The sequence below is a fragment of the Sporobolomyces koalae genome (genome assembly GCF_050403365.1).
Source record: "Sporobolomyces koalae JCM15063 DNA, S_koalae_JCM15063T_v1_ctg23, whole genome shotgun sequence".
NCBI lineage: Eukaryota > Fungi > Basidiomycota > Microbotryomycetes > Sporidiobolales > Sporidiobolaceae > Sporobolomyces > Sporobolomyces koalae.
Window position 1 is genome coordinate 125,121 of NW_027481748.1, and position 25,077 is coordinate 150,197.

Genomic DNA, 25,077 nt, shown 5'->3' on the forward strand with positions numbered 1-25,077 from the left:
CTCGCCCCATTGTAGCTGAGCGTACCTCGCACCACCTGCATCCTGGAGCTTCGGCGAGAATGACGTCCCCACTTCTGTTCGGTCCGCTCTCCGTCTCGCCTTCTCGCTCTCCGGTACAGACTCGCAACTGACCGTACTCGTAACAGTCCCCAAGAAGGTGACTCAAGATGTCGACTTTGCTCCGTCCCTTCGATCCGTGATCGCCAAGACGTACGGCGAGAGTCCCGACACGTACGCCGAAGAGCTCGCCCAACTGAACCGCGTCCGTCAAGACGCCCTACGAGGCTCGGCAGGATCCGATGCCACCGCGCGCGACCTGTTGTACAAGTACTTTGGTCAACTCGAACTCCTCGAGTTGAGGTTCCCCGATCTCCGAGTCCCGTTCCCATGGTCCGATGCGTTCACCCACGTCAAGATCTCGCAACAGTCCCTCGCGTACGAGAAGGCTTCCGTCATTTTCAACATTGGTGCAACCTTGTCTTCCCTCGCCGCATCGTCTCCCCGGACTTCTCCAGAAGGACTCAAACGTGCGTTTCATGCGTTAAGGGCCGCCGCGGGCATGTTTGTCTACATCAACGACAACTTTCTTCACGCCCCTTCAACCGACTTGTCGAAAGAGGTAGTCAAGATCCTCGTCGGACTCATGACCGCTCAAGCCATCGAAGTGTTTATCGAAACGATGGGTCCTGCAACTGCAAAAGGGGCTGGGTTGAGGAGCAAGATGTCGATGCAGGCTTCAGCGGCGTACGCTGCGATTGTCGAGGAATCGAAAGAGTGGGTCACGAAAGGCGTATTCCTCAAAGAATGGAGTCTGCTCATCCAGGTCAGAGAAATCTAAACTTTGACCCGAAGGGTTGCCAAACTGATTCTTTCAGTTTTACAGACGAAAGCGAAATACTTTGCGTCCTTGTCTCAGTACAATCGATCGATCGCCGATACGACTGCAGGCAAGTATGGAGAAGCGCTCGCCCGGTTACAACTCTGTGAAAGTTCAGCGAAAGAAGCACTTCGACTGGGACAACAATTCTCCTCGACCTTCTCGACCACTTCAACATCGACTTCACTCTCGACTGACAGTCCTACCTCTCTTCTCGAATTGGTCAAAACTCATCAAGCACTCGTTTCGGATGCGCGTACAAAAGCTCAAAAAGACAACGACATTGTGTACAACGAAGTCGTACCGACTGAAGCATCTCTTACTGCGATCGACAAGGGCAAACCCGTGGCCGACCCGATCCCGATTCACGACGTGTACGCTTCCCCCGAAGTTCAAAAAATCGTCGGACCCGATTTGTTTCAAAAACTCGTCCCCTTGTCGGTACACGAATCGGCATCAATGTACTCTGAAGAGAAAGCGAAACTCGTTCGTCACGAAAGTGAACGAGTTGAACTCGCAGATGAAGAACTCGCGAGTGCGTTGGAGTACATGGGATTACCTGCGAGTTTGGTTCGGTTCAAATCGAACGACAATGCGCTTGCGACCTTGTCGGATCCTGGACCTCAAGTTCGGACGTGGGTCGATCAAGTTCGGACTGGAGAAATCGAACTTCGAGTTGAAGACATGTTTCGCAAGATTGGGACTCTACGAGAACATGCGAAAACGACCATCGAAAGGATCTCGAACGATTTGGATCAAGAATCGAGAGAATGTGAACACATGAGGTCGAAATATGGACATTTGTGGGAACAAGCTCCTTCGAGTTCTTCGACTCGATCGTTTCGACAAGACATCAAGAGTCATCGAGAGAGTCTCGAACAAGCTGCCACATCGGATCTGCAAACGAAGAACCTGTGGAACGAATGTCGAAACGAGGTTTCCATGATGATTGAACCGAGTGGAACCCTACTTGAACAAACGTTCCTTGAAGCCGTTACAAAGGGACAAGGTGGGAACCATGAAGTCAGTCTCCTCGATGCCGATTTCGCAAAAGAGGAAGGACAAGATCAAGAGACGAAACGGCAAGCTGAAGCGGTCAGTGAAGCGCTCGTACGGCTCAACAAGATCAAGAAGGAACGAGCCGAGAACCTCAAAGACCTCAAAGACAAGGTGAGCCCTTTTTGGCATTCGATCTTGTAGACAAGTTGCTAACCACTATCTCGGATTCCTGATGCTTGCCTGTCTGTCAGGTTCAAAGCGACGATATTTCTCACATCTTGATCTTGAATCGCAAAGGATCTGCAGCCCTCGAACCTTCACTCTTTGCTACTGAACTCGAGAAATTCCGACCTCACCAACAACGACTCACCCAAACACTCGCAGCTCAACAATCGGTCTTGTCCGAAATCAATTCGGGGTTCAAAGCCCTGACAGAAGGTCCGAGGGCTCGAGAAGCGCAAGGGAAATGGGCCGCAGCGGAACGCAACAAGAAAGACCTCGTCAACCGGCTCGGTAGAGCTGCTCAAACGTACCGAGATGTTCGAGTCGCACTCGGAAAAGGACTTGGATTCTATGGAGATCTCGACGAGTTGGTGTCGGGGTTGCAACAGCACGTTTCAACTTGGCTCTCGCAACGCAATTCGGAACGATCGAGAATGGCAGGAGAAGCCGATTTGAAACAGAGGCTCGAAGGAGGAGGGAATGGGCTTGATCGAGGCATGAATGGTTTGAACTTGGGAGCAACATCATCACTACCTCCTCCTCCTGCTTCTTCCTACAGTCCCTCGTCAATGTCGACCTCGCGTTCGCCCCCGCCTCTCGGTTCCGATCAAACGCCGTATGGCAACTTGCCGAGCACGGGCGCCTTCTCGCTCTCTTCGCCGCCTCCACGCGCTCCTCCGGTTCCGACTACGTGGAACTCGTCAGCATACTGTTCAGCTCCTCCACCTGTCCCTCCTACCCAACCTTCGTACTCTTCACAACAATCGTCATCGTCGACTTACAACAGTACTTCTTCGCGCTACGGTTCATCGTATCCACACCCTTCACCTTCATCAATCCCTCCTCCTCCAGCACCGGTCAATTCTAGTTACGGACTCCCTCCTCCTCCTCCACCTTCCCAACCGAGTTCAATCTCGTATGGATCTCAATCGTATCAATCGACGACTACCCCGCAACCGTCAAACTATGGGAACTACTCGAACGCTCCTCCTCCTCAACCTTTGTATGGACAGTACGGACAACAACCACAACATGGTCAGCAGCAGCAACAACCTCCGGCTTCAAACTATCGATACCAACAACCTCCTCCACCTCCTTCGAGACCTTACTATTAAGGGCTCTTTTCATCCTCTGAAGAGGCTCGAGACCTTGTTTCTCTCTCTCTCGAGAAATCAAGTGAAAGGTTTGCATGAAATAAACTTGTTGTTTTCCCCAAGATCGTTCCAGCGAACAACAAATCGAGAGTTACAGGGTCAAAAGATGCTTCCCCCTTGCCTCTTTCTTTTACCCAGCTTGAGCATGCAAAGCGTAGATCGCTTTCCTGACCACGAAATAAGTTTCTCCAGGTTGACCATCAATCACCAATTTCCCTCTTCCCACTTTCCTCACCGCAACCTTGCCCCCACTCTCCTGCATCGCTTCCTCAAACAATTCTTCCCGAATCGCTTTCGTACCTCGTTTGAGATCGATCCCCTTTTCGATCGCTTTCGTGTTGAAATCGTACTCGAACGATTCTGGAGGTGCAGGTCCACACACCAAAACTCCTTCTCCAGTGAATTCGGTCGGGACTTGGAGAGTCGAGAGTCGTTCTTTGAGTAACGCGAGTCGAAGGTCTCCAATGAACAATGAAGGTCGAAGCGCTGGAAGGAGCAGCTCATCACGATCTTCGCCGTTGATCGTTTCTTCTTCAGTTGCTTGTACAGGCACATCCTCGTTGGCGGCGGTGGCAGCAGTGACGGGATCTGTTTCTATTGTCGTCGAAGGGTTTTCGGAGGATGTAGGTTCAGGTTCAGGTGCTCCGAGAGCGAGTTGGGAAGTGGACGAGTTGTCGTGGGTCTTGACGAATGATCCTCGTTCGAGCACTGGAAGATCGGATTCTGGATCGATATGCACCACTCCCGAGACGTACGCGACATCGTAATCTTCGACCTGTAAGTACACACAAGAAAAATTAGTCAGCCTTGTATGAGAACGATGAAATGTCATAGGCGAAATACAAAAAGGTACTCACCCTCGACAACCGCAGGGAAGCCATGATAGAGTCGCCCAATCGAATCGAGAAATTTTTCGTCTCTTCCCCAATCGTCACTTTCTCTCCCAATGCAGGAGTGTAGATGTCTTGAGTCATCGAGGTGACGGATCTGCATGCGCTCGCAAGATCTTCGATCGCGGCTTGCGAACCATCAACAATCACCTGGCGGACAAAAGAAACATCACTCAAGAGTCAGTACCTGGACAGAGTTAACGTTCCTGACGAAGGGATGGAACTCACGAGTTTGCGAGGGTTGATCTGCGGCAGGATGGTCTTGAGAGCTCGACCATCACTCAATCCTTCCATGTCGACTACGAACAGGAGTGATTGCAAGTGTAGTTCGACCTTGTCGACCACATACTTGTGCGGTGCTTCCGGTTTCTCCTACCAAAAAGTGTTTGTCGGTCAGTCACAGGGCAAAGTTTCCATCCAGGGAAAAAAACGTCTTACCTCTTCAGCCGCTGCAGCTTTCGCTTCCTCCTCCTCTTGCCTCGTTCGCTTGCCGAGTACCTGTCTCGCGCCCTGACTGAGAGGGTCTTCATCGACTCCCCTACGAAGCCATCCTTCCACATCGATCGCTTCACCATACGCATCGACCCTTCGTTTCCTTTCGACGACCGGGAACATCCTGAACCTGGGCAAGTTGTTCGATTCGTGAAGTTTGCGTACTCCGTATTCTCCCTTGACGTAAATGTCGAATGATTGTCCTCTCGCTTGACCTGCGAGGGCATCCTCGTCGAGGAATTCGTCCCATGCTCCAGCTCCTCCAGTGAACCCTCCAGTTCGCCTTCGTATCGGTACCACCGGTTGTTCCCCTACCATCTCTTCCGCAGCAACACCCGCTTCTTCCTCCTCTTCGTCTTCGGGTCCAGATGCGTCCGAATCTGAATCGGAACCATCTCCAGCCGTGTGCATCATGCGTCTCGATCGTTCGAGTGCGGCTTGTTGTTTCGCCAAGAGATCGGCTGCTTGTCGTTCGGCTTCGAGATGCGCTTCGAGTTCTTCTCCCTCGAGGAACACCTTTCTGTGCATCTGTGAATTGGCAAGAGTAGGAACAAAATGCCCAGTCAGCTCGAACTCTAGGTACCAAGCTACACAGGGAGAGGGAACAGATTGGCACCTACATCCAATTCGATCGTGTTGTCCATTTGCACCTCTTTACCAACTTTGCCTTGCCCGTATCGAGTTCCTTCTTGTTCCTGACCTCGTTCCCACACTTCCTCGACCAACCATCGACTGAGACTCCCCCGGTGACACTTCTCGGTCAAGATGATCAAGTTGTTTGGTTGTCGAGCGTAATCGACAAATAGTGTTCGTGCGTATCCGTACGACAAAGTCGAAGGGACCGTGAGGACCAGTTTCGGGGTCGAAGCGGGAATCGCAGCGGTGAGCTCTTCGATCGAAGTGAAGATTTTGAGATTGCTGTAGAATCGAGTTGGCACGAGATTGTCAGCTGTCAATATGGCGGGCAGAAATTGTCGGCAGACACAAAAGGTTTAAATGTTGAGACTGACCTGAACTTGAGAATACTTGAACCCTTTTCACCGCTGACTTGACCTCCCATCCATTCGGTCAAACTGCGCACGAACCCGACCGCGTCTTTGCCGGTGCGACTCAACAGACACAGTGGGTACCGACTCCCGAGGTTCGAGAACGACCAGTGTGATTCGAGCAGGACCAACAATTCGAACAATCGCGCCGAAGGGTCGGTCGGGAGGAGGATCGATCCGGACGAATCGAGAGTCGTTGTGATCAAGTCGAGCAACTTGCGTTCTCGGTCGATACGTTTGATGTTGACCGACCTGCTGCGCTGGGCACCAACGACCACGACTCCCATGCGGCGCATGTTGTCGTCGACATTGCCGCCTGACAGGAGCGAGGTGGGATCAAGGTGATGCTCCTTGATGTGATTGAACAGGGGTGCGTAGAGCAGAGACGAGGCGGACGAGGCGGGAGACAGGGAAGACGAGAGCGATGGTCGAAGCGTGTACAGCGAACCTCCGAGCGTGTGCCCCGATCGATGAGCAACCAAGGTGTACCCCTTGAGGGGACCTGTTCGTTCGGATGAGGGTCAGCTCAGGTTTTTCGAAAGCGAGCGGGCGCTTGAGCCGTACCATTCAGATGCACGGGCTGGGTCCACCGCACGGCGTTGATTGCGAGGAACGCTTCCCGGATCTCCTGACTCGTCAGTTTCCACACCTGGTCCCATGGATCTCGGTCGCGTTGACCTTCAGTGACCGGTTCGGTAGATGGTTGCGGCTCGACTTCGTGCTCCTTCATGCGAAGGACATCTTGACCAGCTTGGACGACGAGTTCTTGTGGTTGCTCGTTCTTGCCCTTCTTGCTCTTGTGTTTGCTCGCGTCACTCTTCTTCGTACGCTCGGTCTGTCGAGCCTCGTTGCGTTCGGCGGCAGTGCGCGCTTCGACCCACTCCTCGACGGCATATCTTCCCATCTCTCGAGTGGGCAGGGTCGCGTACACGGGACAGCGTAAGCCACATCGTGCTCTGAGCCATGGCAAGAGTCCGAGCGAGGTCAGGAGGGGGTGGGACAGGAGCACGAGGCTCAGATGCGGTGCGAGTTGGCGCAGTTGCGACAGGTACGCCGTCACTTGTTCGTCGGTCGGGATGTCGGTCGACGCACGGGGTAGCGAGGACTCGGGCGAGCGATCGTAGACCCCACAATCGAGGAGGATCTGGGCATTGTCGACCGTGAGCAGGTACGCGGGCGGGGCAGGGAATGGGCCGGACAAGGGCGTGAGAGAGATGCTCATCCCCTGCTGCCGCGAAAGCGAGTCGGTACAGGCGCGCTCGTGGGGGGCAGCAGGTGGCAGTGCGCGCGTGAGCTGCAGGCTGCCGTGCGATGCGGTTCGATACGCGAATTACCACACAATTTCGCGTGGTCTGATTGAAGCGCGCTATCGCGTACAGGAGAATGTACTGTGTCGAACCCCTCGAGCGAGAAGGGGTCCTTGTGAGAGAAGATGGTGCGGACTCGAGGCGACACGAGTGCTGGTTCGAATCGACCACACGCCCTCGCTCCTCCCTCACTACCACCCCCCGTCCGTGTCGTTAGGTTCAAAATGGGATTGTCCATCTCCAAGCTCCGTGAGTGCCCGCTCTCGCTCGACGCAGACCCCCGGGCCACGCGCGAGGGGAGGGCCCGGTGGTCGAGGTGACGGGGTCCTTCTCCTGCGATCTCGGCTCGCTGCCAGGCGCTGCCGACTCGCGTGCATGCACCAGACTACTGACGAGTGCTCTTGTTGATGTCCCTATACTCGTATCCCCCGCCCGTCTCGTCCTGGTCGCGCCACCTGTCGACCTCGCGCCAACTCCACCTTCGCCCGTCTATCATGGTCCTGCTCGTCTCGCGCGCGCCCCATCTGACCGATCCGACTGTCTTGCTCTTCCAACTCGCGTCCTCGTACTCGCGCACTTTCGCGCCCGTCGCGTCCTCTCACCCGCACTCGCGCGCTCGCATCGCTCTCGATTCGTCACCGTGTTCAATCATGGCCGACAGTGTCTGGTCTCTTCGGAAAGAAGGAGATGCGTATCTTGATGGTCGGACTCGATGCCGCCGGAAAGACCACCATCCTGTACAAGCTCAAGCTTGGTGAGATCGTGACCACCATCCCCACCATCGGTGCGTTCCCTCTCGCTCTTCCTACCTCGCTCGCATGTCTTAAGCCTCCGGAGCATCCCAAAGCTGACATGCTAGATTGTTACGTGCGCTGTAGGCTTCAACGTCGAGACGGTAGAGTACAAAAACATCTCGTTTACGGTGTGGGATGTCGGAGGACAAGACAAGATCCGTCCCCTCTGGAGGCATTGTGAGTCCCTCCTTAGGCGATCAACTTGTACCAGACCCGCACGAGCTGACTTTGCGCGACTTGTTTCCAGACTTCCAAAACACTCAGGGTATCATCTTTGTCGTCGATTCGAACGATCGCGACCGTGTTGCCGAAGCACGTGAGGAACTTCAACGCATGCTCAACGAGGACGAACTGCGCGACGCGCTCCTCCTCGTGTTTGCCAACAAGCAGGATCTCCCGAACGCGATGAACGCTGCCGAGATCACTGACAAGCTCGGCCTGCACTCGTTGAGGCAACGAACCTGGTACATCCAGTCGACTTGCGCCACGTCGGGAGACGGACTCTACGAAGGATTGGAATGGGTACAGTCTTACTTTTCTTTTCTTCTTTCCTCATGCCTGTTGCTGACATCTCCTCTTGCAGCTCTCGACCAACCTCAAGCGCCGATCATAAACGGACCCGTTGCGACGCCGATCTCGATGACGTTTCTTGGTTTTCCCTCTCTGCCTCCTCTCCACGCGCTCTCTCTTGTTGCAAGTTACCCCTCCTTTCCTCCACTCGGTCGACCTCACGTCTCTTGTCTACATGGTTTATGCTCCAACTCCCGCAAACTCTCTCGCTCTCGTAGGAGAAAAAGCTGTGTAGTTCCACCCACTCTCCCACTTTGTCTGATTTGAGCTTTCTTCCTTAAGGCTGTCTTTTCTTCTTTTTCCAAACTCATTTCTTTCCCTCACAGTTTCAAGACTTTTATCTTTTGTGTGCCCTCGCTTTCTCGAAAATTTCAAAACCTCCCACAATCTATTTACACTATCGATCACTTTTTGGAGAGAGTGTATGCGGAAGGGAACAAAAACGAAAAATGTCGCGAAACTTCTCTTTCTTCTTCAGAAACTGGTTGGGGCTCTATACCAAAGCATAGGTTCGTGAGACGTCCTTTCTAAGACTCTCTGCTACACCTCTTTACATGCACATGGCGAGCTCCCGATATCAAAACTTGAATGGACTTTTTAATGTTTGTTTGCCTCTTGAGTACCTCTGCGCATTCATTCTTCGCTTAGCACCAACATTTCTTTCTCTCTTCCCCTTTGCAATCATGCTCTTTGAACCCCATCTTACAACGAGAAACACAGAGAGAGAGAGCGAGAACAAAGAGAGTGTGACATCTCGATCAATCGCTCGTCACTCAATCCTCTCAACCTCACCCGCGCGCGCGACCAGCAATAAAGTCTGCAAGAGACCCTTGTGTCTTGCACGAAGTATCATGGCCAACACGTTCAAAGCGCGATACGACCAACCCGTCACGCTCGCCGAACTCTCGACTCTTGAACCAGAACTGTTGATCAATGGTCAGTAACTCCCTTCAAAAGATCCTCTACCTGAGGAGACGCGCGCGTATTGGCTCACTATCACATCTCTCTCTCTCTCCTCTCTCTCCTCTTGGGACCTGTATTCGGTTTGGTCACGTTGGCGACATTCGAACACATTTCAAACAGAAATCTCTAGACTCGAAAACAGTATCAAGCACTTGAACCGAAGCAATCGAGAACTAGATGAATTCCTACACGAACTTGATGATGAAGATCAAGAGACGAGAAGAGAATTTGAGGAAACCATTCAAGAGAACGATGAAACCATGTCAGTGATTCTCTACCCCTCATCTTTATTACGCCCGTCAATCGAGATCTCTTGAGTTGCTGATCAAGCTGGGATGAAATATAGTGCGAAACAGGAAGAACGGATACGAATGATTCGACTCGCGTTGCAGGAACAGATTGGAGTCCAAGCTACCAACTCTCACTACACGAACTCAAACAGCTTTGTGACGTCAGAACCACATCTATCAACAACGACGACGACAAGACCTGATCGAATCCGCGCGACCGAGGGCGAAGGCGAAAGCGAGAATGAAGAGAACGAAGTGACTGGGATTAACGGTGCAATCCGGGCTAGTCAGATCTCGACTAGGGACTCTGAGCAGAGTCGTGGGGCAGTACTATCAAGCGATCACGCCGCCGAATCGAATCGGCGGATAGCAGAGACTCCGAGGGAAGATGATGAAGGAGTCTTTCTGTAGATTCCCTTCTCTGCTCGCCCCGAAATCATGAACCACGCGAAAGGTTCTACACGCTTTACAGCACATTCCACTCGCTCGGTTGCTCGCTACTGTGGATCGGCAGAATCGGCAATATCAAGACGGATCGACAGCCTTCTGACCAGCGCTTCCCTTCATTTTACCCCGCGACTCTAGCGCTGTTCGAAACTTCGCTGCTCCGTTCTCGCAAGGACCCTTTTGTTGTACGGTTGTCGCGCTTTCCCAGACTCCAGAGGACGCTGTGTGCTCAGATGCTGAAGCACGGACACTACTATGTAAATGTGCAGGGACCCTTTTTGCTCTCGTGTTTGATTGCGCATGCCCCAAGGCCCCCATGCCTCGGATACCGGCTGCACTGGTGCCGCACTGTACGTCGCGTCGTCGCAACGGCGGAAGCACGAACGAGGGTTCTCTCGTAGAAGTTGAGCCAACAAGCGCGTCGAAAAGGGACTAGGCCTCCACTTGAGCGCTCGTTCGACCTATTTCAACCTTGATTAAACTCGTACGATCACTTCTTTCGGGCGCCTTAGCCTTCAGGGCACATCATTTACTCACAAAATGAAACGGACGCGTCAACAAACAACAAACAACAAGAAACTACTGTAACCGCACGACCTTCGGAGCAATGACCTCTCTTCGGCTCTCTCCGTATACATTCTCTCTCTCTCCCTCGCCTTCGACAACAGTCCTCTGCCTCGTGCAACCTTACACTCGTTTTACAACAACCACACTCGTTTTCTCTCGCAATGAAGTCCTCCGTCTTTGCCCTCTCTGCCCTCGCGGCCCTTGCGACCTCGGCATTCGCCGCGTCCGAGCCCACCATGGAGAAAGTCATCGCCAAGCGTGACACTGCCAAGCCTACCGATGTCGAGATCCTCAACTTTGGTGCGCTCAATAGTTCTGCTGCTCAAACTGTTTAACTAAACTCGACGCTGACAAACCTTTCGTTACGTCCGACGCGACTTTCTGTCGTCTTCCGTGCTCAGCTCTCACTCTCGAGTACCTCGAGCGCAACTTCTACGCCGATGGTAAGGTCCTGCCTTGTTTAGCACCTGTCACAACCCAACCTTGCCAACTGACGCTTGTCCCTCTCTCTCCCTTCACCGTGCTATTAGCCCTCAAGAAGTTCTCTGCCGAAGACTTCAAGAAGGCTGGATACCCTGCCAAGGTTCACGAGCGTTTCGTTACGCTCGGTAAACAAGAGGCAAACCATGTCAAGCTCCTCTCGACCGCCCTTGGAGATGCTGCCGTCAAGCAGTGCAAGTACATCTACGGTCTCTCGTCGGTCAAGGGTAAGCACACATCTGTACCTGCCACTGCACTGGGAATCGCCTCGATGTTTACGGCGGTCTTCTCCTTCTCCCTAACAGCCGTTGTCGCCACTGCCCGTCTCCTCGAGAACGTTGGTGTCGCTGCCTACTCGGGTGCCGCCCCGGACATCTCGAACAAGGCCTACCTCGCCGTCGCCGCTTCGATCGTCACCGTCGAGTTCGTTACAAACTCTCCCTTTCTTCGTCCGTGTCTGCTCTCTTACTGACGGACTTGCTTGTGTACTTTGGGTCACATTAGAGCGAGGCATGCTTCGCTCTTGAACGAGGCCCAAGGAGCGTCTGGTTTCCCCGAGGCATACGATTCGCCTCTCACCTACGACCAAGTCTACTCGCTTGCTGCCCCGATCTTTGTTCCCAACTGTAAGCATCGTGACGCTATATCATTCTGAGATGATCCAACTTAATCCGCTCTCATACTCCAGCGTGCGGCGCTGGACAGCTTCCTCCCGGTCTCCAAGCGTTCCCTGCCCTCGAGATCGTCACCAAGGTTCCCCGCGCGGGTCACACTTCGGCGATCAAGTTTGCCGAAAAGTCGGGTTACTCGGGAGACTACTACGGAGCGTTCATTGCCGACAACCAGATCCAATACGTCAAGATCAACAAGGCTTCCCAAACCGTCAACGTTCCCAAGGGTCTCTCGGGTCTCACTTGTCAGTCACAGTCCACCATTTTTCTCTCGTTGTCGGGAGCCGTTGAACTGACCGATGCTTTCCTGGGTTGATCAGACCTCGTCGTTACGACTTCCTCGTCTTCGGTCGCTTCTGCCGACACCGTCGCCGGTCCCGGTGTCCTCTACCTCGCCTAAGCGCGCGAACTCTCTTGGCTTTAACCTCCTTTAGAGTATACGCTTGTCGCTTTTGTGTTGCTTTCGATTTTCCTCTTTCCTCGACAACCCGTTACTTGAATGCTTTTTTCTTTCGGTTCAATACCGGAGTTTTAGCTCAATCTTGGCTTCCAGTGTTTGTAGGTGTTCGAATGGAAGCTTTCGATTCGAACAGAAGAATCCGATACTCGCATGTTTGTACAATGAGTGTCTGTTTAGAAAAGAATTTCTCCCCATCGCATTTGACCGTCACGATGCAATCTCGTCATATGAGTCCCATTTCCTTGCATGCGTAAAGAAGGATGGCTCGTTCTCGTGGCTCCGCTGCAAGGTCCACGAGAAACAAAAACAAATTCTTTGCAGAGCGCAGTTTGAACGAGAGAGAAAGACAAAAAAGGAGAATGGGCTCGGAATTCTAGTTGCCTCCATGGCGTCCTTGCTGGTGCGAGCGGCTCTGAGCATGGAAAGGACCGCTTGCTTGTCCTCCGAACCTCATTTGCTCCGCCTCCTAAGTAGGCGAAGGATTCCGAATCGGTCAGTGCAACATCGTTCGCAATTGTTCAAGAGAGAAGAGTACTCGCCACAAGCTTCATAGTATCCTCCAACAAGTTCCCGAGCTCCAACAACATTTGCTGCAGGTGCTCCTTCAAGATCCCGCGATCAGAAGCACCTCCATCGCCGGGGATCCACCAATTGACCGCGTCGAGGAGAACCTCGTCTTTCTGATCTTTGCAGCTCACAAGACATTGCCAGAGGAATCTCTTTCTTGCTGCATTCTGCCCCATCAGAGCTCCGACATTGCCATGCCATTCTTTCGCCAGCTCATATGCGGGACCGAGGTTCGCCCAATAGAGCGCCATCTGGAAGAGCAGGTTGTACCTCTTCACAGCGGGTAGATCTCGGGATCTCAGGATCCGAAGGCGTGAGGTGAAGAAGAGATAAGCCTTCGGTACGAGGATGCGGCGTCCCGGGCTCGGACCGGGGTAAAAGTCCTGAAAAAGGTTGTGGTGATTTTCGTAGTCGAACTGGAGAACATGCGGTTGCACTACGGTATTTGTGATCCAGGTATTCGTGGACGAGTCCAGCGCGAGGCGTACCTATCAAACAGTATGGCATACGGTCGATCACCTCTACAAGCAGGGCATGCGCGATTGAGAGGGCACGGGACCAACCTGACGGCTCTCCAGGGATCCTGGCTCGAAGCGCTCACCTTTCGGGCACGGGAAGCGAGGGAGGATTATTTTTTCGAAAACCTGTTGAATGCATCCACGATCGGTCAGCCAGCAGTGCTCCACTGAGTCTGTCGAGTGACCTACGAATTCCGAGCTGGACATCATCCTGAAGAGCAGCAATTTGACGTCATCTCTGATGCGGGGATCAGAAGCATCCACGATGTTACGTTGCAGAGCGATGATGCCCGCTGCTGTCCAGCCATTGACGGCCTCGAGAGGTTGACCGGAATGACCTAGTTCGGCTGTGCCTGTGATGCGCGGATCGCTCAATGCCGCCCCGATCAAGCTGATCAATGGGGCCTTGTCGAGACTCGTAAAGGGTTGATGCTCCTGCACTTGGAAAGGGCTGCTTGCTTGTCCTCCGGACCTCATTTGCTGTCCGTGCTGCGCCTAAGCAGGCGAAGGATTCCGAGCGGGTCAGTGCAACATCGTTCGCATTTGGTCAAGAGAAGAGTACTTGCCACATGCTCGAGAGTGATTCTCAACAAGCTCCCGAGCTCCTCCAACATCTGCGTCAGGTGATCCTTCAAGATCGAGCGCTCAATGTGATCTCCAGCGCCGCCGGTCCACCAATTGACCGCATGGTAAAGAACATTGTGGGTTTTCTGAACATTGTGGGTAATCTGAGCCTTGCAGCAATCGATACACCTTCTGAGGACCGGCCCTAGGTCAGATTTTTTTTCGATCAGAGTTTGGACGTTTCTACGCCATTCAGGCGCCAAGTCATGTTCGGGATCGAGGTTCGCCCAATAGAGCACCATCTGGAAGAGAATGTCGAATGCTCGCACACTGTGGGCTCCCACGCGTCCGAGAATCTCGAGGCGCGAGGTGAAGAACAGGTAGCTCTTCGGTACAAGGATGGTTCGCCCCTCCCTCGAATCAGGTGTATGTCGATGGAAAAGGTCGGGGATATCGTCGAAATTGAAACGGAGAACCTGCGGTGGCGCCTCGGTGATTGTGATCGAGGCGTGCGAATTGGGGAACGGCGCGAGCTGTACTTGTACCCATCACGTTAAGCGCACAGTGCTCAGTGAACATCGCGAAAGGAACATGTATACTGGACGGTACGGGACCTACTTGAACGCTAGTTAGGTGAACGTTACTCAGGTTCTGAGCGTACAAAGACTCCTCGCCAGGACCGTCAAAAAAGAAGCTTTCGATTTGCTGCCACAACAATGATTGTCAGCCAGCACTGGTCTGATGTGGCTCTAGCGTGACTCACGAATTCCGAGCTGGACATCTCCCTTCCGAGCAGTACGCCAATAAAGTGCCTCAGCTGTTCGTTGTCACTGTTGACTCCGCCGTTTTTCATAGCGATAAATCCTGCCGCAATCCAACCGCTGACCGGTTTGAGCACTGTATCGAACTTCGTATCTCCAGTGACGTGCGGATCTCGGAGGGACGCCCGGATTAAGTCGAGAAGTTTGGCCTTGTCCACAGTAGTAGGATGGCGATGCAAAGAGGTCATTGCTGCTCGAGACAAACTAGGAAGTCGCTGGGGCCAGCGGGACAGGGAGATGAGTAAAGAGAGCGAAAATTCGAACGCGAACGAGCCCTGAGCAGATTTCCAGAGCATGGTCCGTACGAAGTCCGATACCGCATGATCCACGACTCCACGCGGACGAGGGAAGAGGTGAGGGGAACGAGAGTCCGAAGAGTGCTGTCCGAGACTCGAGCAAAGTCCGAGACAGGATCAGGGCTATTGATATTTCGATGACGAAACGTTCATGGCTCCGAGCGTGGACCCAGGACAAGCGAACGCCTCCGAGGCGAGGGGATCGAGAGTCTGACGAGCGCGGTCCGAGCCCGCAGGCTTTTCTTTTCTGCTTCATGACAGGCGACTTCACTCAGCTTGCAGATGTCAGGATCTTAGGAGCAGTCGGTCGCCAGAGGATGCGCTTCGATGTAGTAGTCTTGCGTTCAAGCTGCTGGTCAAAGCAGCAGAAGTTCGGAAGACTGCAATATTTCATCAGATTCGACCCCGAGCGGTGACGCAGGCGTGACAATGGCGGCAGCGAAGAGCGAGCTCGGTATGGTTCATTTGTACAGCAGCAGGGTCGATAGATCGCGGTGTGCGTTCGAAAGTGATGGCGGTGCGCGAGACGGGTTGACACGCGTGACGAGGCGAAGTTCACAGGTGTGCAGTGTTCGAAGACATAGCAGGCGTCGTCTCGCACAAGCACGGATCTAGGCGTGTCGGTGTCAGAGCGAGAGGCATCGATGGCAATGAAGATACGAGTGACACGCGATGAGACTCGCGAACGCAGCTTGTCAACTTTGCTCGCGCCAGTACGCAGCTCGAACTATCGACAAGCAGCACCATGTCTAGAAGCGAGCCTCTGTTCGATGTCGAAGACCACTCGTCCTCGCTCACCTTTCAAGGCGAGTTTGTGGGGAGTCACTCCTCTCCCCGCTTGCCTGGGCTGACCATGGACTGAGCTCGCAGACTTTGGCAACTCGACCATCCAGTCCGACCTACCCTCGGGTCGTATCTCGCCTGCTGGAACCCCGGGCATGCAGGCGCAGCGGGAGTACTATCAGGCGGAGCAGCGCTTCGGTTCGACAATAGACGGCGCGACCAAGAGCGGGGGAGTGCTCAACTTGGATTTCTGTGAGCTGCGTTACAACGAAACCTGATCCGCGTCTGATCCACTGACGATTCTTCGCGTCCACAGATTCGAGCTGGTTTGATGTCGACACCTTGACCGTCCTCACGCGGTGCTACAAGACGCTCATTCCCAAAGAAGACTACGTCAACGACGTGCTCTCTGGGGTGCCCGACCTATATGGTGCGCGGAGCAAGGTCCATCCACGTGCCCCGACACCGAGAGCTGACCCCTTTGCCATGTTCAGGTCCTTTCTGGATTCCGACGACGCTCGTCTTCTCCCTCTTCCTCACATCCTCCCTTATCTCGTCCGTGAATGCGTACCTCGCCGGTCTCGAGTACACCTACGACTTTACCCGACTCGGAGCAGCGACCTCGGTCGTGTAAGTGTCATGTGCGATTTTAAGGGAAGCAATCAACGGCTCATCATTCTGCATGTCTGCACAGCTACACGTACTACCTCGGACTACCCGTCCTCGTATGGGCTGCAATCAAGTACTGGGCAGGAGCTTCGGATCGTAGCCCGGTCGAGATCGTCAGCCTATACGGCTACTCGTCGACCATCTGGATCCTCGTTGCGGTGAGTCTTTCCGTTCGAGTCAATCCATCGTCTCAAACACGACCTGACTCTGAAACTGTTCCATGCACCATCTACAGTGGCTCTCGCTGATTCCCTCCACGACCGCTCGCCTCTTCTTCGTGTTTGTCGGCACGGTGCTCTCGCTCTTCTTCCTCGTGCGAAACCTCTACCCGATCCTCGCCAACGCTCCCAACGTGTCGGCTCGACTGCTCGTCGTGATCGTCGGATTCTTGCATCTCGTGCTCGCAGTCGTGTTGTACTGGTCCTTCCTCGAAGGCGGCAGTGGCAACCTCAACGCCGACAAGGGTATCGGAGCTGGAGTACCCCCGACCCCAAGCGACGGCGCTGGCGGAGTCGAGGGAGACACAATGAGGCTGTTTCTGTAGATCGGACTGGAAACGACACCTTCCTTGTTTCCCCCGCATGTTCGGGTTGCCGTGCAGTCTATCGCGCTACCGAGAATGCGATAGTGTTGACGGATCTCGAAGAAGCGGACAGACAACCCACTTTGTGCAGGCGCAAACTCGCATTAAGCGGTTCAACCGTTGATAATCGGGCCGAGCTCACAAAGCCTCGATCAGTCTGGATGCAAAGCTCAAACCCACGCGAGTTCGCCCCCTCTTCTTGACGTCGTGACGGTTTGTCTGTCCACGCGTGCAAGAGAATTCGGAGAGGACAGACTGCAAATATCCGAAGATGTTATCGTACAAAACTGTCCCGAGCCCACAACGGGTCCCTCGCCGTCTATCGTACTTGATCTCCGCCTCGTCCGTACTGACGAGGTCGTGTTCGGGTACATGTTGCAGCCGAAAGCGAGGTCTTGGCAACAGGTCCTTCCCAATATTTAATTTACTTCTCAGCTGACCCGCGAGGGCTTCTCTCCGAAGCGAGCGAGCCAGGCCCGGGTGCACGAACCGGGACTGGAGGTTATGCGTACAAATTCACATCGGTGGCGAGGTTCCCTCGCTTGGGAGCGAACGAGATCGCGGTCCGGCGGCGTGTTTTTCGCGTCGATCACCACGAGAAACGCTCAAGGAAAGCTTGGCAAAGGTACCACTCTTGCCTTCCTACGACCGTTCGAAATTCTCCGAGTGCCAAGAGAACCTCCCAATCGAAATGTTGGGGCCCCCTGGAGACCCGCACAAAGGAAGTGAGTGGCCCCCACTTGCCACGAAACTCTCTTGGAAAGGAGGACGATCGAGAGCATTTCCCCAGATTCTCTCTCTCTCCCTCTCTCATCCTCTCATCTATCTCTGCACCAGTAGATCGACATGAACAACCTCGCATCGACCGATTCAAACAGCTTTGAAGAGAAGGGAAAGATCGAACACGCCGAATACGCAGCTGCCGGACACGCCAGCAGCCGCGAAGATGACCCAGCACTCCAAGTTTCGGACGAGTTCAAGAAGCAGACCATGTAAGTCGACTCGCAGCGAGGTCTGCAAGGTGTCACGAGCTGATCGAGTCGCTCCCTGCAGCAAAAAAATTGATCGTCGCTTGTTGATCATTCTGTCTGCCATCTATGCTGTTTCCCTCATCGACCGGACAAACATTTCAGTCGCGCGCGTCGCCGGCATGGCCAAGGACCTCAAACTGACGGTCGGCGAGCGCTACTCAATCATCACCCTCATCTTCTTTGTGCCCTACGTGAGCTCGAACCCCTTTTTTCTTTCCTGCCCCCACCGACGGATGACTCGGTCACGCACACTCTCGCTGACACTACCTGTCACAGATCATCTTTGAGCTTCCCGCCGCCCTGCTGTCGCGCAAGATTGGTCCCCGCGCGCTCCTCTCGACAATCACGATCCTATGGGGTTCCGTCATGCTCGGCATGGCCTTTGTCAAGAACTGGGAACAGCTCCTCGCGTGCCGTTTTCTACTTGGTCTGCTCGAGTCGGGATTCTTCCCGTCAGTGACCGCCCGTTCAGATCGTTTGATCGTTCGTAGCTGATCGTCGTCGTCGTGACCAGATCTTGCGTCTATTTGATCTCGTGCTGGTACACTCGTCACGAGCTCCAGAAGCGCATGAGTTTCTTTTACCTGACTTCGATGGTCATCTCGGGATTCTCCAACATCATCGTACGCCACGGATTTCATCCCTTCTGCAAATATGTATCCTGCCGCGGCCGCTCACGCATCCTTGCCTTTTTCAGGGTTACGGCATGTCTCGACTCGGTGGCAAGGCTGGACTCGCCGCGTGGCGTTGGATCTTCCTGTTGTTCGGTATCATCACGATCGTGCTCGGTGTTCTCGCCGTCATCTTTGTCGTCGACTTCCCCGATCGCGCCAGCTTCCTCAAGTCCGATGAGCGCGAGTTCGTTCAAGCTCGTGTCAACGCCGATCGTGGTGATGCCGAGGCGGACAAGTTCACCCTCACCAAGGCGTTCAAGCACGCGACCGACCTCAAACTCTGGGCGTTCGGATTAATCTTCTGCTTCTCGACCATGCCTGCGTGAGTCTTGTTTCCTCTAATGCTGCCGCGCTGCATCTCGGAGCGATTGACTCACGCCGCACGTACATCTAGTTACGCCTTCTCGTACTTCCTTCCCGTCATCCTCGCTGGAGGAGGATACGACACCAAGCTCTCGCTCTGTCTCTCGGCTCCCCCTTACGTCTTCGCCGCCATGTACACCTTTGCATCCGCCGTCATCTCTGACAAGCGCAAGAACCGTGCCGTCTTTATCGCGATTTCGGCTTGCGTCTGCTTCACCGGTCTCTTCATCAGTCAGTTCGAGACCCCTCCCTTTCTTGGAATTCTCCGAGCTGACTTTTACTTGTCGCGAATCTTTGCAGTGGCCTACACCAAGCCTCTCGGTGTTCGTTACTTTGGATCCTTCCTTGTCATCGCCGGAGCTCAGTCCAACGTGTAAGTCATTGGTCCTTCTGGTTCTAGGTATCCTTTTACTGACTCTGCATTTGTCTCTTGCTCAGTCCTGCCGCTCTCACTTACTCTGCTAACAACGTCCGTTCCCACTCGAAGCGAGCTGTCACTTCTGCCATGTACGTTACTCTAGACGCCTTTTTCCTTCCTCTCGGTACAGCATTCGTACTGACTCTCCCTTTCTCTCTCGACACAGCACGGTCGGCCTCGGAGGTGTCGGTGGTATCTTTGCTTCGCTCGTGTTCCGCCAAAAAGACTACCCGTTGTACCTCCCCGGAATGTGGGCGACGATCGGATGTCAATTCGGAATCCTCGTCTTGCTCGCGACTCTCACGACCTACTTCCGAATTCGTAACGGTCAAGCCGATCGAGGTGAACGAGTGATCGAGGGAAGTGAGACGTTCCGTTACACTCTCTAAACTGGGGTTTCAAGATGTTTGGGGTCCTGGTGGCATGTTTTCCTGCCTGTGGAAGGAGGATAAGCTGTTTCAATCTGTCTTTGTCGGTCTCTTTTTGAACTCCCAAGTTGTCGTACATTCCCTTTTTGTATATCAGGTCAATTCTTCATGGGTTTTCAACCCTCTCTCATCGATGTGTCTTCCCAATCCTGTTATGAAACAAACTACTCGCACTTCAAACGATGTCTATGCACATTCGATTCTCCTGATGAGAAGAAGTATCTGCGTGGTTTCTCGTGTGTACGCGTCCCTACACGCAACAAATGGTCGATCTCGAAGAACACAATTTGATCTTGCAACAACTCTTTTTTCATTTTTCATTGGCAAATCACCCAATACATCTGGAATGGGTTCAAACCACATTGGACTGTTGCAGTTGCGCAATCTTGTCATCTGAAATCCCTAATTCTCGAAGAACTTCGACGGTGTGTTGTCGGAGTACAGGAGGTGGTCTCGAGAACTACCAAATCGGAACAACAACACTCCCACGTCAGCAAGAGTCTATGGCAGGAGAGAAACAAAGGAGATCAGGCTCGAGCCATAGGTGCTGCTCACCTTCATACGTTGACCATTGTACATGATGGCAGGTGCCACGAGTTTGATCTTGCCCGCTCTCGGATGTTCCATTTCTCTCACAAGGTCCCTCGCTTGCGTTTGAGGATGGTCAAAAGTGCCTTTGATGTCGTTGACTGGAGCGAAAGGGAACCCATGTCCTTTCAAGTGTTCGAGCCAGTACGACGTTGGTTGTTCCGAAAGCGCTCGAGTGATCAGTTCGACGAGCTCTTTGCGATTCGCAACTCGAGACGAATTGGTCGAGTACTTTGGATCGGTGTACCACTCTGGTCGTTCGAGGATGGTCGAGAATTTTTTGAATTGTGAATCTGTTTTTCCGGTCCAGGGAACACACACGCGAGGGGATTTGCCGGGTCGAGTTCAATTGAATGTCAACAGCGAGAAAGAGAGCGCGGTTCAGGAGGGGGTGAATCTCACCATTGCCTGCTCCGATCATGATGAATCCATCCTTGGTACTAAACACTTGGTACGGTACGATACTCGGGTGAGAAGTACCTTGTCTCGTCGCTTCTTGACCTGCGATCAAATAGTTGCTCGCAATGTTGGCGAGGGAAGCGATTTGAGAATCGAACAAGTTGGCATCGATGTGAACTCCTTGTCCAGTTCGAGTCCTGCCGAACAACGCGGCGAGGATCGCACCTTTGACGTACAGACCGGTCGTCAAATCGGTGATTGCGACTCCTACCTTGACGGGTGGACCGGTCGGTTCTCCCGTGATGTGCATGAGTCCCGCTTCGGCCTCAATGTTGACATCGTAGCCGGGATTGCGCGAGTAAGGTCCCGATTGACCGTAGCCTACACGAGAATACTTGAGACTCTTGACTCGTGGGAAGACAGGTCCTTGCGAAGAGTGACGCACCTGAAACTGAAGCATAGATCAATTTCGGATTGAGCTTCTTGCAATCTTCGTACCCGAATCCCATTTCGGCGAGTTTCCCAGGTACATAGTTTTCAACCTGACAATGAAAATGGTCAGTCGCAGCTTCCTGTGGAAAGAGGAGAGCCGTCTTACGAGGACGTCAGCCTGTTTGACGAGTTGTCTCAGGATCTCTTTCCCTGCTTCCTGTTTGAAATCGAGTCCCAAACTACGCTTCCCTCGGTTCGCTTGCAAGAAGTACGCCGATTCAGGCGGTAACGAGTTCCAGTCTTCGGTGCGCAACGAGGGTTGGCCTTCAGGCGAGGGAGACGAGGGAGGAGTTGGAGGCAGGTCGATCAGCGGAGCAGAAGGTGGATTCCCTAAATTTGTTTCGAGCAATTCTGAATCAGAGAGGCGTCGATATGGTACAGCAGGTTCAGGACACGTACAAGCGCGAGTGTCGTCGCCTCCCGTCGGTCGTTCGATTTTCAACACGTCGGCACCAAGGTCAGCCAGCATCATCTAGCGTCTGTGAGTCAGCTTGGCGCAAATACTCTCGTGGAAGTGGGTTGCTCACGGTGGCATAGGGACCGGCAAGCACGCGAGTGAGATCAAGCACTCTGATTCCTTCGAGCGGAGGAGGCATCGCTGGTTGCGAAATCGAGATCCATCTCTTGGTCGAAGTGCGCAAGCTATGCGGCAGCCGTGCCAACATCCTTGACTTTGGTTCTAAGCGAGAGGCTCCTGTAGGGTCGAATAGATTTTCCCCACCTAATCGGCCGCGGGGAGAAACTGCGAACCGGTAGCCAGATCTTGACCCCTGTCCGATCCGTAAGTCAGCCAGGATCGTCATCGTGAATCACGATTGTTCACTTTCCGTCGCCTCCTGAGCTCTCTCTTCTCATCGATTCCCCCATCTCAAACATGTCTGTCGCAGTTATTCAAGGAGCAGGAGGTGCGATCGGTTCACACTTTGCTCGTCACCTCCTCAAAAACACCAACCTCTCGATCGTCGCAACTTCTCGTGACCCGTCCGCGGCGAAACGTGCCATCTTGGGCGACGACCTCAAAATCGATGACAGTCGACTCAAGTTGTTGGAAGTCGATGCCAAACACGAGAGCACGATCGAGAAAGCCGCGGCACAAGTTAGGAAGGATTTTGGAGACAAGAGTCTCCGATTGTTGATCAATGCTTCGGGAGTCGTTGAGTCTTGACGCCTGTCATTGCCCTTACCACTCTCGTACTCGACCGTTCGACTCACGTACGAAATGTTGATCTCCGCAGCTTCATGCCGACAAATCTGTCGCCGAAGTCAATTCGGACCAACTTCTCGAATCGTTCCAAGTGCGTCATGTTAAACGTGAACACGAGCCTCGCTGACCCCGTCTTTTCAGCTCAACACGTTTGCTCACTTGCTCACGTTGAAACATTTCTACCCACTCCTTCCGAAAAAGAATGACCTCAAATCTTCCTCGGCGGCTGCTTCATCGTCCGAGTCTGAGGATCCTGCTCAAGGGTATGTTCAACCTGGGTTGGGAGTGTTTGCGAGTCTCACTGCGAGGATCGGATCGATTGGGGACAACAAGAAAGGCGGGTTAGTCTCCCCTCTATCTCTCTACCGCTTTGCACTCTTTCCGGGTCTAACAATCCTACTCTTCTCTCTCTCTAGTTGGATCGGGTACCGAGCTTCGAAAGCGGCGACGAACCAAGTGATCGCGACGTTGCAACGAGAACTCGAACTTCGTTCAACTCCTTCAATCGCAGTCGCGTTACATCCAGGAACGGTCGTTGGGACCAACTTGTCGAAACCTTGGACTCGAGAGAGTGATGCGGGCAAGAAGGAAGGCGTTCATGATGCTGAAACCGCAACGAGAAAATTGTTGCAAGTGATTGGGAACCTCAAGAGAGAGGATGGGGGTAGATTTGTCGATTACGCGGGTAAAGACATCCCGTGGTAAAAAATGATACCCCGAAAACATCTGATTACAATGACAACTTTTCTTTCGTGTATGTCTTTTTCTACAAATATCTGTTGAAACGTGTCAATACGGAAATTGCAATCTCTGGCGCATTTCTTTCTCAAAGCAATCTTCTTGAGAGAGAGAGGGGACTGACCTTGGTGATTATTTTGTTCATCGAAACGCCACGAGGATCTCTCGAAGAACCCAAATCTGGCTGACAAAGAACCATAATCCAGCGAACCACACGGGCAAGTACCCTCCCGTACCGACAATCTCGAGGTTGTACGCTTGTGAGAGCCATACCGCCTTGCGTAAAAACAAAAACGGGTTCAAAAAAAACCGAATGACCAGAATCGAAATTGATCAAGGATGCAAGGAGACTCACTTGGGACAGGATCCAAATCGAAATTGTCGTGATTGCTCTTGTAGGAGAAAAGTGCAAACGTGAGAGAGCTGGAGGAAGCAACCACAAGTACCACAGGAAATACTGAAAAACGCTCATACACCCCAAAAAAGGTTCAGCTTTCTCTCTCTCTACTTGTGACGATGAGGAGAAGGTGGGGAAGAGAGAGAGAGAGACATACCTGAGAAGTACAGACTTTGTTAAACGTGATAAACGCAAAAGTTTGTACAAACCAGGCATACGCCAAGTCTCGAGTCCCAAACACGAACCCGAGTCCGATCGACAAGACCATCTGAGGCAAGAACGCTGCGAGAGGATGAGCTGCGAATCGATGTAGGATCGAGCTCGAGATTTGGACACTGTTCGAAGGTGCCGCCGATGCGAGGTAGTACGGGTAGAAATAGGGAGAGAAATTGTGTCGATGGTCCAGACGGGAGAGATGGTACAGGTACGTCTCGTCGATGAAGGGTTTGCCCCACCTGGCCAGTACGCACACGAAAAAGAGGTCAAATCCCTACTGCTCTACCTTTTGTGAAACACGGCGAGATGGACTCACAGAAGGTACATGACTAGGTTCAGTGACATGAACGATGTCAAGCTGACGAGCGCGAAGCGAATCGGCCTCGTCCACGAAAAAGTTGGACGCGAGAGGGTCACCCCGAGCAAGCTCGAACCGTAAATGACGGGAAAGATTTTGAAATGTACTGCTAATCCATACAAGACTGCTGCACGATCCCACTTGTGTTCTTGCGTGAGGCTCAAGGTTGCGACGACGAGAGCCCCAACGATTGATTCGCTACTGCCTCGAGTCGAAATGTTGGCAATCATGGGATTCAGGAGCCAAGTCATGGCGACCGTGTTGGATGCGCTCGTCGGCGTCGTACCTCGTCGTCGCATGAGTCGATAGAGGAGCCAGGCGACGACCAAATCGCTCGCTGCGAATAGCACCTTGCCAAACAACGGGAATCCGATCCGATTCGGGATCAACAAAAGGGCGAGCAGAGGCGTGTAGCGGTACGTCGCGCGCGCATACGGATCGCCTAACCATGACGGTGCCCATGGACCCTGGGCTACCGAACAGTGCGCGTGTGAGCGAGATGCGACGACGCATGCAGCGGCGTCACTGAACACTCCATAGTCGATGTCGGTGTACTTGACTGCGCCATATACGTCCTGGTAGGAACCCCACAAGAGTAACGCGCCTCGGAGCAATACGCCCAAGACGAGTGCGACCCTGAAGCGCATGCGAGCCGAAACAAGAGAAGCCCCGCGACGGAAATCGCTTTTGTATCCCCATCTTCATCGAATCGGCTGCACTTGTGGGTCCACAGCTCGATAA

At 53.3% G+C, this 25,077-nt stretch overlaps 10 protein-coding genes across 10 annotated transcripts; 6 read left to right on the forward strand and 4 right to left on the reverse strand.

Annotated features, from left to right (window-relative positions):
- Positions 1–59: 59 nt before the first annotated feature.
- On the forward strand, positions 60–3,213 carry JCM15063_002089 (uncharacterized protein; the record flags this gene model as incomplete). Its single annotated transcript, XM_076679477.1, has 4 exons — positions 60–81; positions 147–823; positions 884–2,047; positions 2,128–3,213. The coding sequence occupies 4 exons, from the start codon at positions 60–62 to the stop codon at positions 3,211–3,213; spliced, it is 2,949 nt and encodes a 982-aa protein (XP_076533385.1).
- A 169-nt stretch (positions 3,214–3,382) lies between these two features.
- On the reverse strand, positions 3,383–6,902 carry CFT2 (cleavage polyadenylation factor subunit CFT2; the record flags this gene model as incomplete). Its single annotated transcript, XM_076679478.1, has 7 exons — positions 3,383–4,027; positions 4,110–4,292; positions 4,371–4,514; positions 4,581–5,162; positions 5,255–5,552; positions 5,645–6,182; positions 6,245–6,902. 7 exons carry the CDS (start codon positions 6,900–6,902, stop codon positions 3,383–3,385), a joined length of 3,048 nt encoding a protein of 1,015 aa, XP_076533386.1.
- Positions 6,903–7,211: 309 nt separating this feature from the next.
- Positions 7,212–8,394, forward strand: JCM15063_002091 (uncharacterized protein; the record flags this gene model as incomplete). Its single annotated transcript, XM_076679479.1, has 5 exons — positions 7,212–7,236; positions 7,649–7,771; positions 7,866–7,958; positions 8,029–8,303; positions 8,365–8,394. 5 exons carry the CDS (start codon positions 7,212–7,214, stop codon positions 8,392–8,394), a joined length of 546 nt encoding a protein of 181 aa, XP_076533387.1.
- Positions 8,395–10,779: 2,385 nt separating this feature from the next.
- On the forward strand, positions 10,780–12,169 carry JCM15063_002092 (ferritin-like domain-containing protein; the record flags this gene model as incomplete). Its single annotated transcript, XM_076679480.1, has 7 exons — positions 10,780–10,918; positions 11,020–11,061; positions 11,149–11,325; positions 11,404–11,521; positions 11,603–11,724; positions 11,787–12,014; positions 12,090–12,169. 7 exons carry the CDS (start codon positions 10,780–10,782, stop codon positions 12,167–12,169), a joined length of 906 nt encoding a protein of 301 aa, XP_076533388.1.
- A 433-nt stretch (positions 12,170–12,602) lies between these two features.
- JCM15063_002093 (uncharacterized protein) lies at positions 12,603–14,887 on the reverse strand (the record flags this gene model as incomplete). Its single annotated transcript, XM_076679481.1, has 7 exons — positions 12,603–12,695; positions 12,772–13,284; positions 13,360–13,440; positions 13,504–13,809; positions 13,884–14,411; positions 14,497–14,583; positions 14,642–14,887. 7 exons carry the CDS (start codon positions 14,885–14,887, stop codon positions 12,603–12,605), a joined length of 1,854 nt encoding a protein of 617 aa, XP_076533389.1.
- Positions 14,888–15,740: 853 nt separating this feature from the next.
- Positions 15,741–16,991, forward strand: YIP5 (Yip5p; the record flags this gene model as incomplete). The annotated part of the gene is made up of 6 exons (XM_076679482.1): positions 15,741–15,801; positions 15,866–16,030; positions 16,095–16,208; positions 16,273–16,408; positions 16,473–16,605; positions 16,683–16,991. The coding sequence occupies 6 exons, from the start codon at positions 15,741–15,743 to the stop codon at positions 16,989–16,991; spliced, it is 918 nt and encodes a 305-aa protein (XP_076533390.1).
- Positions 16,992–17,876: 885 nt separating this feature from the next.
- On the forward strand, positions 17,877–19,905 carry JCM15063_002095 (uncharacterized protein; the record flags this gene model as incomplete). The annotated part of the gene is made up of 9 exons (XM_076679483.1): positions 17,877–18,022; positions 18,084–18,252; positions 18,338–18,513; positions 18,576–18,684; positions 18,759–19,057; positions 19,130–19,329; positions 19,399–19,471; positions 19,537–19,605; positions 19,683–19,905. 9 exons carry the CDS (start codon positions 17,877–17,879, stop codon positions 19,903–19,905), a joined length of 1,464 nt encoding a protein of 487 aa, XP_076533391.1.
- A 391-nt stretch (positions 19,906–20,296) lies between these two features.
- Positions 20,297–22,019, reverse strand: JCM15063_002096 (CaiB/BaiF CoA transferase family protein; the record flags this gene model as incomplete). Its single annotated transcript, XM_076679484.1, has 7 exons — positions 20,297–20,404; positions 20,500–20,825; positions 20,935–21,312; positions 21,377–21,473; positions 21,530–21,753; positions 21,823–21,895; positions 21,951–22,019. 7 exons carry the CDS (start codon positions 22,017–22,019, stop codon positions 20,297–20,299), a joined length of 1,275 nt encoding a protein of 424 aa, XP_076533392.1.
- A 278-nt stretch (positions 22,020–22,297) lies between these two features.
- JCM15063_002097 (SDR family oxidoreductase) lies at positions 22,298–23,332 on the forward strand (the record flags this gene model as incomplete). The annotated part of the gene is made up of 4 exons (XM_076679485.1): positions 22,298–22,576; positions 22,659–22,718; positions 22,769–22,968; positions 23,044–23,332. The coding sequence occupies 4 exons, from the start codon at positions 22,298–22,300 to the stop codon at positions 23,330–23,332; spliced, it is 828 nt and encodes a 275-aa protein (XP_076533393.1).
- A 174-nt stretch (positions 23,333–23,506) lies between these two features.
- Positions 23,507–24,983, reverse strand: GPI14 (glycosylphosphatidylinositol-alpha 1,4 mannosyltransferase I; the record flags this gene model as incomplete). The annotated part of the gene is made up of 4 exons (XM_076679486.1): positions 23,507–23,641; positions 23,721–23,822; positions 23,920–24,217; positions 24,295–24,983. The coding sequence occupies 4 exons, from the start codon at positions 24,981–24,983 to the stop codon at positions 23,507–23,509; spliced, it is 1,224 nt and encodes a 407-aa protein (XP_076533394.1).
- Positions 24,984–25,077: the final 94 nt, after the last annotated feature.